Source organism: Crocodylus siamensis, chromosome 4 (genome assembly GCF_052110815.1).
Source record: "Crocodylus siamensis isolate JL-2025a chromosome 4, ASM5211081v1, whole genome shotgun sequence".
Taxonomy (NCBI): Eukaryota; Metazoa; Chordata; order Crocodylia; family Crocodylidae; genus Crocodylus; species Crocodylus siamensis.
Genome location: NC_143398.1, coordinates 163814288 through 163828781, shown reverse-complemented (window position 1 = coordinate 163828781; position 14494 = coordinate 163814288). Strand labels below are relative to the sequence as shown.

General features: G+C 49.0%; 1 protein-coding gene across 2 annotated transcripts in view; it reads left to right on the top strand.

The window, feature by feature from the left end:
• Window positions 1-14494, top strand: part of WNT3 (Wnt family member 3) — a 70826-nt gene that overhangs the window by 52410 nt on the left and 3922 nt on the right. For both annotated transcript variants that reach the window (XM_090044746.1, XM_090044747.1), the window contains exons 2-4: window positions 79-320; window positions 11160-11425; window positions 13714-14202. In XM_090044746.1, coding sequence (XP_089900872.1) covers window positions 79-320; window positions 11160-11425; window positions 13714-14193 — 988 coding nt within the window. In that variant the 3' untranslated portion in view covers window positions 14194-14202. The remainder of the gene's footprint in view (window positions 1-78; window positions 321-11159; window positions 11426-13713; window positions 14203-14494) is intronic.

Sequence of the window (14494 nt, the reverse complement as noted above, 5' to 3'; positions counted from 1 at the left end):
GGGCAACTCCAGCTAAATTTCTCCCATTGTGGCACAGTCTCACAAATGCCCCTACCTGTTGTCTGTTTTCCCTCCCAGGTCCCTTGCTTTAGGCCAGCAGTACACCTCGCTGGGATCCCAGCCGATCCTGTGCGGCTCCATCCCAGGCCTGGTCCCCAAGCAGCTCCGCTTCTGCCGGAACTACATCGAGATCATGCCCAGCGTGGCTGAGGGGGTGAAGCTGGGCATCCAGGAATGTCAGCACCAGTTCCGGGGCCGGCGCTGGAACTGCACCACCATTGATGACAGCTTGGCCATCTTTGGGCCAGTTCTGGATAAAGGTAAGGGAGTCAGGGCCTGGGTCAACGAACAGGAAGTTGTTGGGGTTGGGGGGAAGAGGGGTGATATTTGTCTCTTAGGGGGGTCTAGAGGATCCAACCAAGGTCCACTCCAGGCACCGGGCCTTGACCCAAAGTGTGTGATGGTGTGGCAAGGTAAAACCAAGGGAAAAGCAAGCACATAGAAGTTCCCTGCTACCCAATGGAATCAGCCACCCTGTGTTAGGTCCTCAGGCCCCCTAGACAATGCCTGGGGAAAGGAGATCCACAAAAGCCAGAGCTATGTCAGTGGACCTGTGACAAATGCTGAATAAAGGGATAAGGCCTAAGCTCTGCCCTTCAAGGTGTTTGGACTTAAGGTAGAGGAACGTGCCAGTTCCTATTTCAGATGCTTACAAAAACAGTGTCCAGAAGATAAGTCTGCTGCTGCTGTTACTCTCTGAGGGAGTTTTCCTTGATAAGAGAGAGCTACTGAGATCAGAACACCCCATCTCCAAGGGTGGGAGCCAGAGGCCCTGTGGAGGGCTGTCTCCTGCCAAGGGGTCAGAGTGCACATGGGAAAGCTCACTCTCCAAGCAGACATGCTGCAGCATCCTTCAAGACTGGACCTTGTGTCCAAAGGGGAGAGGCTTAGCTTGGGCAGACAGCACCAGACTGAGTCCTCGGGAAGTATCAAGCATCTCTGTGAAACCTACTTTGGTGGGGAGGGAAGAGAGATGGAGAAGGCCTGTGCCACCCTGCCCCCAAACCTCACTTCTTTCTCTGGGGCTTAGGAACATTCAACCCATCAAGTGACAGCCAGGGGAAACTGAAGCCTGGCAGGAACCAGCAGCAGTGGCTTCAGCCTTGTTTCGTCCTGAGGTGCCACTCCCTGCACACCATGTGTCCCAGGGACTTCGTAGTTTCATAGTTAGTAGGGTCGGAAGGGACCTGAGCAGATAATCGAGTCCAATCCCCTGCCAGGGCAGGAAAGAGTACTGGGGTCAAACAACCCCAGCAAGGTGTTCATCCAGCCTCCTCTTAAAGACCCCCAGGGTAGGAGCCAGCACCACTTCTCTTGGAAGTTGGTTCCAGATCCTAGCCGCCCTGACTGTGAAGTAGCGCCTCCTGATGTCTGGCCTAAATTTACCCTTTGCCAGCTTGTGACCATTATTTCTTGTCACTCCTGGTAGTGCTCGGGGAAACAGGGACTTCCCCAATGCCTGCTGATCCCCTCTGACTAGTTTGTAACAGGCTACTAGATCCCCCCTCAGCCTTCTCTTGTGGAGGCTGAACAAGTTCAGGTCCCGTAGCCTCTCCCCGTAGGGCCTGCCCTGCTGCCCCCGATCATGCGAGTGGCTCTCCTCTGGACCCTCTCCATGCTGTCCACATCCCTCCTGAAGTGTGGTGCCCAGAACTAGATGCAGTACTCCAGCTGTGGCCTGACCAGTGCTGCATAGAGGGGGAGGATCACCTCCTTGGACCTGCTTGAGATGCATCTGTGGATGCATGACAAGGTGCGGTTGGCCTTCCTGACCCCAACACTGCCGGCCCATGTTCATCTTGGCATAAGTGATGACTCCAAGATCCTTTTCTGCCTCTGCACTGATGAGAAGGGAGTTCCCCAGCCTGTAGGTCTGGTGCTGATTGCTCCTCCCCAGGTGCAGCACCTTGCACTTGTCAGTGTTGAATCCTATCCTGTTCTCATCCGCCCACCCCTGTAACCTGTCTAGGTCCAATTTCAGCCTATTCCTCCCTTCTAGCATGCCCACATCCCCCCACATCTTGGCGTCATCAGCAAATTTGAACAGGGTGCTTTCTACCCCCTCGTCCAAGTCACTGATGAAGATGTTGAACAGTGCGGGCCCGAGGACCAAGCCCTGGGGGACCCCACTGCCCACATCCCTCCAGGTCGAAAATGACCCATCCACCACCACTCTCTGGGTGCAGCTCTCCAGTCAGTTGGCGACCCATTTGACTGTGTGGGTGTCAACACCACTGTCTCCCAGTTTCTTAATGAGAACGGGGTGAGAGACAGTGTCGAAGGCCTTCCTAAAGTCCAGAAAGACTATGTCCACTGCTACCCCTGCATCTAAGGATTTGGTGACCTGGTTGTAGAAGGCCACCAGGTTGGTCTGACAGGACCTGCCTCTAATGAATGCATGTTGGTTGCCCCTAAGCATAATCTCCCCTGCTGGCCCCTCGTGGACATGTGCCAGAATAATTTTCTCAAAAAGCTTGCCCAGGGTTGAGGTAAGACTAACTGGCCTATAGTTCCCTGGGTCCTCCTTCCTCCCCTTTTTTAAGATGGGAACCACATTGGGCCTCTTCCAGTCCTCTGGCACCACACCAGAGCACCACGAGTGCTCGTAAAGCCGTGCCAGAGGTCCCGCAATGACCTCAGCCAATTCCCTCAGTACTCTGGGGTGCAGATCATCCGGACCAGCTGATATGCATACATCCAGTCCTTCCAGAAGTTCCCTGACTAGATCTCCCTGACCCTTGGCCTAGGTGCATCTCCCCTGGGGCCTAAGGGGGGCCCAGAGGGGGGCCCAGAGGGGTGTGGCTGTTCTGGTCTCTGCTCAGGAAAATGGAGGTAAAGAAATAATTAAGTATGTTGGCTTTGTCATATGGTGTAATGACCAAATTTCCTAGCGTGTCCTGCAGGGGCTCCATGTTACCTGGTACGTTCTTTTTGTCCCCTGTGTATTTAAAAAAGGATTTCTTCTTGTCCTTGATCCGGGAAGCTAGTCCCAGTTCCATCTCTGCCTTGGCCTTCCTGACTACCCCCCTGCAGCCCCGAGCAACTGCAGTATAATCCTCCCTGGTGATGGCCCCTCCCTGCCATTGGGTGTGCGCCTCTCTTTTAGCTAGGACTTGGCAGAGTAGAGAAGCACATTAAATGTTCCTGAGGCAGCTCCAGTCTCCTCCACCTGGCCAAGAAACTGAAGGCCGCAGTATCACTTTGGTCCCTTGCTTTTGATGGGGCTCCCCAGCCCTCCAGTGCAGCACTTGTCCCTAGCTGTGCTCAGGTGCTGTGGGCAGCATCCTGCAAGTCCCTGTCCAAATGCAGCAGAGTATAGACCCCTCTGATATTTTTATTTAATCTCACTTCTCTGCTTGGGACTCTTGTAGTGCTAGGGCTATAGCGAGCCCCTATTCACAAGGAACAAGGACCAGATGCCACCAAAGTCTTGCTTCTGAGAAGACACGGTATGGGAGCATGGGGCTGGGAGTCACTCCCCTTCCTAAGTCTTCCACTGACTTGCTGCACAACCTTGGGCTGGGGGCCCTTCTCTGCCCAGCACCTGGGTGTCTGCACCTGTGAGCTAAGAAGAGTTAGTGCTTCTGAGAGGAAGCTGTAGAGGCGTTAGGGGTACTTATGAAAGGAACCAGAGCAAGGTGAAGAGAACCAGCAGCAACCAGATTGGAGGACAACCTCTCCCAGTGGCCCTGGCCCCCTCACCTCTGGGATTTTACATGCTGCGGGCCAGACTCAATAGTGCTCAGCCACCAACCTGTTCCCAACATGCTAAGCTCTCTGGAAAATCAGCTTCGCTCCCCTCCCTGCCCCTTACAGAACAGCTGGATTTTTCACTCTTTGTCCTTCTGGGGCATCCACACTCATACACCCACATATTCATGCACACACACACTTCCTTTAGCCCAGGGGGTCCAGTTACCTCAAGGCAGCTGCAGCCTGAGGCACCTATAGGAGGTGCCCAGCTCCTGTTAGCAAGATGACAGTGGGTTCAGACTGTACGGTGGAAGAGAGCTGGAAGTGGGCTGGCCATAGGCCCTTGCTGGGCTAGGCAGAAGGGCGCAGAGTCTGTGGCACGAGCTGTGAAAAGGCAGACAGCACCGAGATAACCCGTGGCTTTTCTCAGCCATGATGCTTGTGGTCATTTGCATCTAAACAGAGGTGTGTGGGATCAGGGGGCAGCCTTAATATAAACTCCAGAGACTTAAGGGGAGGGGGAGGGAAGAGAGAGAGGGAGAGAGCAAAATAAGCTTATACTGATGAGAAAGAGCTAAGCTTCCTCCCCTACTGTGAGGCAGGGGGAGTGATACCGTCCCAGCGCTGCAGTCGTTTCAAATTGCTGCACCATTCACACGCCCTTTAGCCATTCTGATCCGGGTGGGGGCTGGGGGAGAGCCATCAATAGGGATTTCCCAGCCCGGCTGGCGGGATTGGAGGGTGACGGCAGGACAGGGGAACACTGCCCCGTTGCTACGAGGTGCTCTTGGGGAATGCCAGCTCTCTGTGCCGTGGGTACGCTGGCCGGCGGAAACATTCCACATTATGCTGGTAATATAGTGTGACACTGAGGGAACAATGGCAAATTGAGCGTCCCAGCAGGTAACGGGCCTGGCTGGGAGACAGTCGCAGTGGTGCACTGTCAAGATCTCTCTAATCCTCCCTCCCTGGCCCCTCCCCTGGTTCTGGGAACTTTGCTCGCTCATTTCATTGCTGGGAAATTCTCCCAACTCCTTGTGCAGGCCTAGTGGAGGTTTTCAAGTCTTTTCGTTTGTATTTCCAGGCCCTTCTCCCGCCCTGGGAACCTCTGTTGTCTTCCCCACCAACCTGTGGCTACCAAATCTCAGCTGATAGCCCTTGAGCACAGCTCCTGGCAAAACAGCTGCTAAGGTAGACAGAAATAACCCTGATTAAACATGGCTGTAGCCAGAACTTCTTCTAGCTCGTGTACACAGAACGCAGGCTGGGAGCTTGGTGCTCCTCCAACATGGGTTTTCTGTTCACACCAACACAAAATGGCAGACCTAGGAAAAAGGCAGGCATGCAGCATACAGGCCATCCCCTTTGGTAGAAAGCTCAGGCTACCAATCAATGCTCAGTCCCACAGACTGTCCCCACATTTGGAGCATAAAGTGGAGAACACAGCTTCTCCCTAAAAGGATGGCTGCATAACCCAGGAATTGCCAGTCTACAGCACATGTGCCTCAAGTGGCATGAGCAGGCTCTGCATGTGGCTTGCAGCAGACAGGGAAGAGACAGGCAGCACACTGGCAAATAGGGCAGGGAGCAGAAAGCCGAGCAGCAGATTGGACAGGGAGCACAAGGCAAGGAGAAGAAAGCAAAGCAGTCAACTGGGCTGTGGGAAAGGGATTGGGGTGGCATGCAGGTAGGATTCATGGCTAATATGTGGCACACCAGTCAAAAAGCTGGCCACCACTGATATAACCAACACACAACAAAACAGCACTTCCTCAGAGACTACAGACTCTCTTGTCTACAGAAAAGAAAACTGAAAATAAAACTCTGTGCAATTGTGCTATCTGGCAACTCTTGCCATAACAGTACTCTGGTTAGAGCCCATTCATCCACGGGGACAGATACTCAGGTCACTTAAAAGCTGGGTTTCTTTTTCTGTGCATTCAGCATGCTCTACAGCATGCTACAGTACTCTTCAACTCTCACAGCCACACTGCGAACTGAGACACCATCATCCTCACTTCATAGTGGGGAAGAGTAGGGCATAAGTTGGTGACTCCATTTCCCTGAGTGTCCCTGAGGTCAGTAGACAGCTGCGGAGTTGAGGATAGAACTGAGGAGTTTGACATGCAAATCCAGTGCTCGGTCCTCAGAGACTGAGCTTTGCAACTTAAAAAAAAACAAAACCTTGGAAAAATTGGGGGGGAAGTAAAGGTACACACCAACATCAACTTAACTCCGCCCTCTTTGAGCAATAATCCAGTGCGCCCTTGTCTATTTGCTATCCAGCACAGATGGACCACTCCCACGTACTCTACACTCAACCACTTGACCTATTACATGGAAACAGCACCCTCACATACATCTAGCCTGTGCTTTCACTTACCCATCCAACCCACTCCTGGTGGTCCCATGGCAGGCAGATTTCCATGCACTGCAATAGCCTATGGACCTCACAACCATGATGAGAGCTGTCAGGCCTCTCCCGGCACACATGCACTGTTTTCCTTTGAGTATGAGGTCAGGGGCCAGAGGATAGAGGTTAGACCTCCACGTCTCATTGTAATCACAGCTCTGCCAAGCACTGTCACCAAAGCCCTCCACCATTAAGTACTGTAGCACCTAACGCAGCGAATGCACTGGACCATTGCCAGCTCTGGAGGAACAGGGTTAAGGTTGGTATGAGTTCAGTGGGAGGCAGGTATTATACTTAAATACCTGTATAAACCAGATGTGTATCCTGTTGAGGTGTTCCCACCCAGAAAAAGGAGAGTTCACAGAGTATCTCTGCCAGCTCTGCTGATCACCCTTGCCTGGACCCTTGTGCTTCTCTTGCAGCTTAGCATCCCGACATCTCCTTTTTCTGTGATTCCTGGCCCATACCCATCATGCTGCAAGCACTTCTGGGCAAACTCCCATAAATGGTAGTGTCCCTTCTGTCTCTGGGTGATCAATGTTTTCTTACTTTGCTGATTGTACTGACGATTCCTTCCAGCCAGGGCTGGATCCAGGAGGGATGCATTGGTACAGCTGCACCCCTTCCTTGCCCCTCCCCCCTCCACCTTTTGATTCCCGGTCCATCCAAAGTTTAAATCCAATTGCCTGGCATTGGCAACAGCATCTCTGTTCAGACAGCAGCAAGAGAGTCATTTGACTTCATGGCTCATTGCAACTTACCTGATTCCTTCTAAACTCTTAATTCTGCAGGTGTTAATGACCCTCTCTCCTTTTTATTGTTGATGGTCCACTAATCAAGCCATCCTTTCTCATGCATTTCTTCTATTTGTTAGCAGCTCCTATTTCACAGCTCTGCAGACTATTTTTTTTAATTCTAGTTAAAAACATTAACTCAGGTGTAGAAATAACTTTCTGTGAGGCATTGGCTGCACTGTCAAGGTGTTCAAGAAGGCTATATTTTGTTTGATGAATCTAAAAGAGATGCACATTGAATTCTAATGACTACAGGACTAATGAAACAATGTATTTTGATAATTTTTGCCTAGTTGTGGTTTTTATGCATGATATGACATAGCAAGTTAATATCTTTATTGGAATGTGCATATTTGTTTTTGCTTTGATCTTAAACTGAATAATATAGCCCTAGACCCTTAGTACTTCACCATGTGCACCCCCTTCTTGATAATCCTAGATCTGCCCATACTTCCATCTGTGCTAAGTATCCCTCTGCTAAGGGATCAACAAACACTTCTCTCATTTCTGACCTATTCGGCAATTTTACCAGGGAGGGTAAGCTCATGCCCAAACATCACATGTGGTGTGTACCTTGGGACATCACACACTAGTCCTGTCAGTTATCAGGACAGGGAAGTAAGCTATCCCAGTTTTGCTGATGTCTGTTAGAGATGCCAATTCAGTTGACAGTGTACAATTGGGATGTTTCTCCAGGCTGTCTGACTGTCGGTGATAAGGTGTAGTGTCGGTCTTATTTACCTCCAGGATGTCACACATCTCTTGGAATATGCAGGACTAAAAAGCTGAACTTCTGAGACCTCCGCAGGAGAGGAGGAATACTGTACTGATAGACAAGCTTCTTTTGCGCATTAGCAACCATCTAGTGTTTTATGATCAGGGAGTGGATGAATCCCTGCCTACCTGAAGAAGAACTTCTAGAACATCATTCAAGAGAGGGTAACTGCAGTGTGCCGATGTAGAATGACCTGGTCCTTGACACGCCTGCACCAACCAGGCCAACAGTATCCAAGACTGAACGCTTTTGGCAAGCTTCTCTAATGCCAGTGCCCCTGCCACGTGATGACTTCTGGGTGTCAGGAACTGACCCTCAGGATCACTGGTTAAGTGCATTGACCCATATACACCAGAGCTTTCAAGTATGCTTGCTCCTGGTGGAATTCAGATGTGGATTTTCTGTTGAGAGGTGCCTAGGTCTGCCGGGACCTGTTCCAGAAGATCTAGAAATCCCTCCTGCCTTCCAGTGCCTCAGACAGGAAACCACTGGGTCTGTGGTTTGTGTCTCTTTCAAACTTTTGGCTCCTTCTGTCCTGAAGTGGGGCTTCTCCTCCATCACTGATGACCCTGTCTTCTGGGGTAAAGGCTTTTGTTAAGCTGGTATTTTTCTATTTCTGGTCTCCTGGTTGATGTTGTCCAGGCTTGGGTTCCTGTTCAGGGCATCAGCTTAGTGTTCTGCCTCTCTGGTATCTAATCCAGTAGTGTAGCTGAATCAGCTGTTCAAAGCTACTGGGCCAGTACTGGGCTACTAGCTAGCTAATTTCCATGAATCCTTATGGATTCATAGAAATTATGGAACCTTCTGAATGAATGATCTACCCAGGAAATGATGGCATCTGGAGAAGGTCGCCACTACCAGCAGCTCTTTCTTAGTTGTGGAGTAATCCGTCTCTGTTTCATTCAAGGTTTTGCTCTCATATACATTTACTCCTTTTTATCTCCACATGTTTGAGCCAAGACAGCACTATGCCAGCTTCAGTGGCCCTAATATCTACAGTGAATGGTAGCTGCGGACATCAGAAGGCCAGGACGCAAGCCACTACTTTAGCTCCAGAAATCTTCTTGGTGTAGGCAGAAGATAATACAAGTGTTGCCCAGACACTAAAGAAATACCTCAGTGAGGAGGATGTAGGAGGTGGGCAAAAGGGAGGAAGTCAAATGACTAATGGGAATCCAGGCATATATATGGAAGTTAGTACATCTGAGGTGGAAGCAAAACCTAAAATTGCTCAATGCACTCAAGTCTGGGAGACCAGATAATCTGTTTCGGAGGTCTGAATGAGCTGGCACATGAAAGAGCAGGTTTAAAAGGAGCAATTTTTGATAAATTCCTCAAGTTAGATATGGCACCATACGATTGGAGAAGAGTAAAGGTAGTGCCTACATTTAAGAAGGGTCAAAAGTGATTGTGGCTCAGTCTGCCCTCAATGCTAGGCAAGGCTTTAGAACAAAGGAAAAAATACTTGAAGACATGGACTGAAGGGGAACAGGTATGATATACAACATGAAGTCCATGACCTCATGAATCGTGAGATAAAGAATAGAGCATTCCAGACTAACCTGATCTCTCACTTTGATAAAATAAACTGATTTTCTAGACAAGAGAAATGAGGTGGATTGCTAGTCTATATGGACTTCAACAAAGCATCTAATACAGCGGTACATGGGAGGATGAGTATATTATACAGGAGGAACCGGATTACCTTGAGAATTGGAGTAGGAAATAGGGGGTGACATTTAGTAGTATAAAGTGCATGGAGATAGCATTACATTCTTACCCACAGTGGCATCCCAGAAATCCCTTGGCATAATCTCCCCTTGACTGTGCAGAAACATTTTTTAAGACTTAGGTCAGCCTCGTGCTGGGTGAGGAAAAATTAGTCCTTTTTGTGAAACAACAAGCTTTACCTTAGCAACAAACAGGAACTGGCTGACCTCTGGAAGCTGAAGCCTCCTGTGCAGTTGTTGAGTTTTGTTTCATGGATGTGACTAGCTTAACAACATTGTGAGAGCCTTGTAGCTAAGAGAGACTCTGTCTGGGGTTACACAGGAATTCCATGTGTATTTCTGAACCATGGAGGGGAGATGAGACAGTGAAGGTGACTTGCCCAAGGCCATAGCTGAACTTCTTGTCCCCACACTGTTCCCTCCAAGTGACACTGTCATCTCCATTCTCTAGCACTACAGAGCACTGACATCTCAAGTTTTCTAGGGAGCAAGAGAGCCAGTAGTCTTGCCCTTGGATGTCATCATCACACAGCAGTAGCAAGACAACCCCTCTGCCCCTCCTCACTGATCTCACTTGGCTTGATTCAGATTCAGAGATGTCTCATTAGCATTTCACCACAGGTATTCAGCAGTTTAAACATCATTGCACTAGGTTTAGTTTGTTCTCTGGCTTTTGCATAAACCTTTTGCATTCCCTTAGTATCTGGAAGCATTCATGGAAGCAAAGCAGTGGGAGTTTTACCTTAAAGCCTTTTCAGAGCCCAGAAGATTGCTTCTCCTTGGCCTTCTACCTAGAACATGCACTTTCTCCAAGTACCTACTTGTATTCTGTTTCAGGGAAGATATTTTCTCATCAGCTCCTTTACTTCAGGATCCCACTTTATCAATGAGATGTCCAAGACTTAAATATGAAAGACCACTTCTTAAAACAAACCAAGTGCCCATGAGCCCAACAACTCTCCATTTGAGCCTCCAATGTAACACAGAATCTTAGCGTTTGGACTGTGATGCTGGGTTTATATAATTTCTGGATGAAATCCAGTCTTTCTGCAAGGCATCTAGGCTTGATTTAAAGACTCTGAAGGACAGAGAATTCCTAAGTCACATGTTTTCTAATGACCAACAGCCATTATTGCTAAAAATGTGGGGCTGATTCCTAGTCTGGTTTTGCTTAGACTTTGGTTTCAGATGTTAGATTTTGTTCTGCCTCCATCTGAGGGATTAAAGAGCCCCTGTTGTCAGAAATCAGTTCCCTGTCTAGGACCCTACAAACTCTGATCAAGTCACCGCTTAAATGGATCCAAGAGAAGCTGAACAGACTGAGCTCTTTTCTTTTTCCCGTGGACAGCGGATTTCTGGATCACAATTGTTCTTGTGACTTTCTTCTGAACTTTTCAAATATGTGAACTTCAACTGGGAAGTGTGAACTCCAGACCTGGAGTCTTCGTGGGGTTGTCTCACCCACTGATATTTCCCTCTGCATATATCCAAAGCACCAGTCTGTTCCCTAGCACCAAGCCATGCTAATCTGGGGGGAAGTAGGGGAGTGGGAACAGGATTTAATTTTCCATTACAGGTGAAAAACACAACCCCCTTTCTAACAGGATCCACAGGCTTTGGGATTGGGTCTGGGGCAGGGAAATGGCTGTATATTGTCCTACCAGATAATCCTGTGGGCTCTTTCCTGTTCCCAGCCACACGAGAATCTGCCTTTGTCCATGCCATTGCTTCAGCTGGTGTGGCTTTTGCTGTCACCCGCTCCTGTGCTGAGGGCACCTCCACCATCTGCGGGTGTGACTCGCACCACAAGGGACCTCCGGGTGAGGGCTGGAAATGGGGTGGTTGCAGTGAAGATGCTGACTTCGGCGTGCTGGTCTCCCGGGAGTTTGCAGATGCCCGAGAGAACCGTCCAGATGCCCGATCTGCCATGAACAGACACAACAATGAAGCGGGCAGAACGGTGAGTGCCTTTCCCCCAGCTCCCACGTGACAAACCAGAGCAGACTGTAGTTCTTTGTACACCTGATGGCCTGATCCAGCTGCTACAACATTTCAGAGAATGGGAACACTGCCTTCCTGGGGGTTGGATCAGGGCCTGGCTCATTAATGGGCACTGGAGAGCTCTGCATGCAGCCCCGGATTAGCAATAAGCATCCCTGAACATGGACCCACTGCTGCTCTCTATTCAGGCACATCCAGATTGAGACAAAGAAGCAGAGTAATATGTTTGGCACAACTGGCTATGCTAACCCTATTCTCTTCCGTCAGTTAAGAGAGACTGGGTGACTCTCCTTGCAAGACAGTGTCAGCCATATCCCCATGTAATGACCAAGGGATTATTAACTCCTGAGTCAGCAAGGGAAAAATAACTTGAAGAGCACAATGATTTGCATCCCCAGCATTTCCCAGTTGGGAATGACCAGCCAGCAGGCCAGGCTTGTAGCGCTGCAGGTGGCAAGGCTGGAAGTGGTAGAGAGAAGTCCGCATGACTCCTCTCTGTGCTAGCTGGAGCACACAACTCCTTGCTTGCAAGAGATTTCACAAACTCAGTTTCAACCTATCCTCAAGCTGTAGTCACCAGAGCCCTCCCTCATTTCAAATCATCAGACTTAGACTCAAGGACACAGAACTTGTTGAAACTGAGTTTGTGAAATCTCTTGCAAGCAAGGAGTTGCGTCCAAAAAGGTAGTGCAGTGGTTCTTAACCTTTTTGGACCTGAGGCACCTCCATAATGTTTGTGACTTGAGTGGCACCTCATTTCAAAAACAAATATTATATGTTACAGTACTGGCTGGGCAACAGCAGGTGGGGGATCATTCAGGTAGGGACAAGCATGAGCCTGGCTTATCTCCTCACACCTTGTGCACCCTTCAAAGGATCTGGCCACACCCTGGGCTCCTGGTTGAGAACCACTGCATTAGTGAATACAGAAATCCACTATTGGTTATGCTTTGTTCCCAAATGTTTTCAAAATTGTTTACTACACAATGCAGGATGTTGCTCCAGTGCAGGTTTTAATGATCCAGCCACAGAAGACAGAAATGCCTGCAAGGAGAGGCGCTTGGATTAATTTAATTCATGCTTTCACTTGTTATCTTCTCCTTTACAAGAAACTGGCAGAACCTTCCTAAACCAAAGGCCTCACAACTTTAACAGAAACCAGTGATTTTCTGATCCACACTGAGGTGACTGTTTTGGAGCCAATCTTGAAAATGTATTGCAGAGTCTCATAACTAGAAACAGAAGTCCATAACCCTTTTTGATCCAACAGCAGATCCAGGAAGCAAAGCAGGCTCTGTGTGTAGGAAGGCTGGGAACTGCAGGAGCCTCATCATGTAATCTTAAACTGCTTTGTGACTTAGTTTTCCCATCTGTGCAAGGGGGATAAAATTGACAAACTCACTGGAGTTACAGACCTTTAGTGCATATTAAGCACTTGTGTTTCCAAAATGGGAAAATGTTTTTGCCTTTCACCCTTCACTTATCAAAATTAAGAGTTAGCTCATGTGGGTTATTTCTGCCAAATCTAAAATAGGTTTTTAGTACTAAAAATGTTAATAGTATGAGTCAAAGATGGAGTTCCTCCTGTCTTCCCACACAGGGATCAATTTGAAAGTTTCAACCCAAAATGATTTGCACAAGGACACACAGTAAGCTTGCTGCAGAGCTGGGACTCAGACTCCTACCTCCTTGTCTGCCCCTTATTAGCAAGGCCAAGATCCAACTTGGTGCAGCTAAATTCTATGATGGGCTAAGTGTACAGGGGTGGGGTGAGATGGCACGGGGTGGGGAGGGGAGGAAAGGGGGAGGAGGGGAGGTTAGAAATCTGTCTGCAGTTCTCAAACCTTACTCATATTATAGGATCATAGGAAAGTAGGACTGGAAGGGGCATCACAAGATCATCTAGTCCAGCCCGTGCTCAAGGCAGGATCATCCTTGACTAGACCAGCCCAGTCAAATGTCTGCTCAACCTGTTCTTGAAAACTTCCAAGAATGGAGATTCCACAGTTTCTCTAGGTAGCCTGTCTCAATGCTCAACCACCCTCACAGTAAAAAGGTCCCTCCTAATTGGCAACCTAAGTTTTCTCTGCAGCAGTTTGAGGCCACTGCTTTTTGTCTTGTCCCCTATCACCACAGAGCAAAGCTCATATCCATCCTCAGGTCTAAATGCATGCAGTCACAAAAGGGAGAACACAAAACCAGGTCAGTGAGGGTTAGTTTGTGTGATTGTCTGCTTTTTCTGGACAGACTATCCTGGATCACATGCACCTAAAGTGCAAGTGTCATGGCCTCTCAGGAAGCTGTGAGGTTAAGACCTGCTGGTGGGCACAGCCAGATTTTCGGGCTATTGGTGACTACCTGAAGGATAAGTACGACAGTGCCTCAGAGATGGTGGTGGAGAAACACCGGGAGTCCCGGGGCTGGGTGGAAACGCTGCGTGCCAAGTATGCCCTTTTCAAGCCTCCAACAGAGCGGGACCTGGTTTACTATGAGAACTCTCCCAACTTTTGTGAGCCCAACCCAGAGACTGGCTCATTTGGGACACGGGACAGAACATGCAATGTCACTTCTCATGGGATCGATGGCTGTGACTTGCTGTGCTGTGGACGTGGTCACAACACCAGGACTGAGAAGCGGAAAGAGAAGTGCCACTGCATCTTCCACTGGTGCTGCTACGTGAGCTGCCAGGAATGCATCCGGGTCTATGATGTTCATACCTGCAAGTAAACACCACAGGTAGGTGGCCAGCTGAAAGGAGCTTGTGCCAGAGCAATGGGGCACTGGGGTCTTTCTCCATATAGCACCCTCACGCTTCAAAGGATGTCATAGAAAAACATAAAGCACCTGGCTAGTTATAGCAGAAAGAAACATTCCCTTCAAAACTGACACTAACCACAAATCTAGTTCTGCAGAGGAAAGATCAGTATGCCTTCCAGGCTAGTACCAGACAAGTTAGCGCTGAGACCAGTCACATCCACCTAGATCTACTGCCTAGATCTATGGACTTTTACTAGTTCTGCTCTGTCTG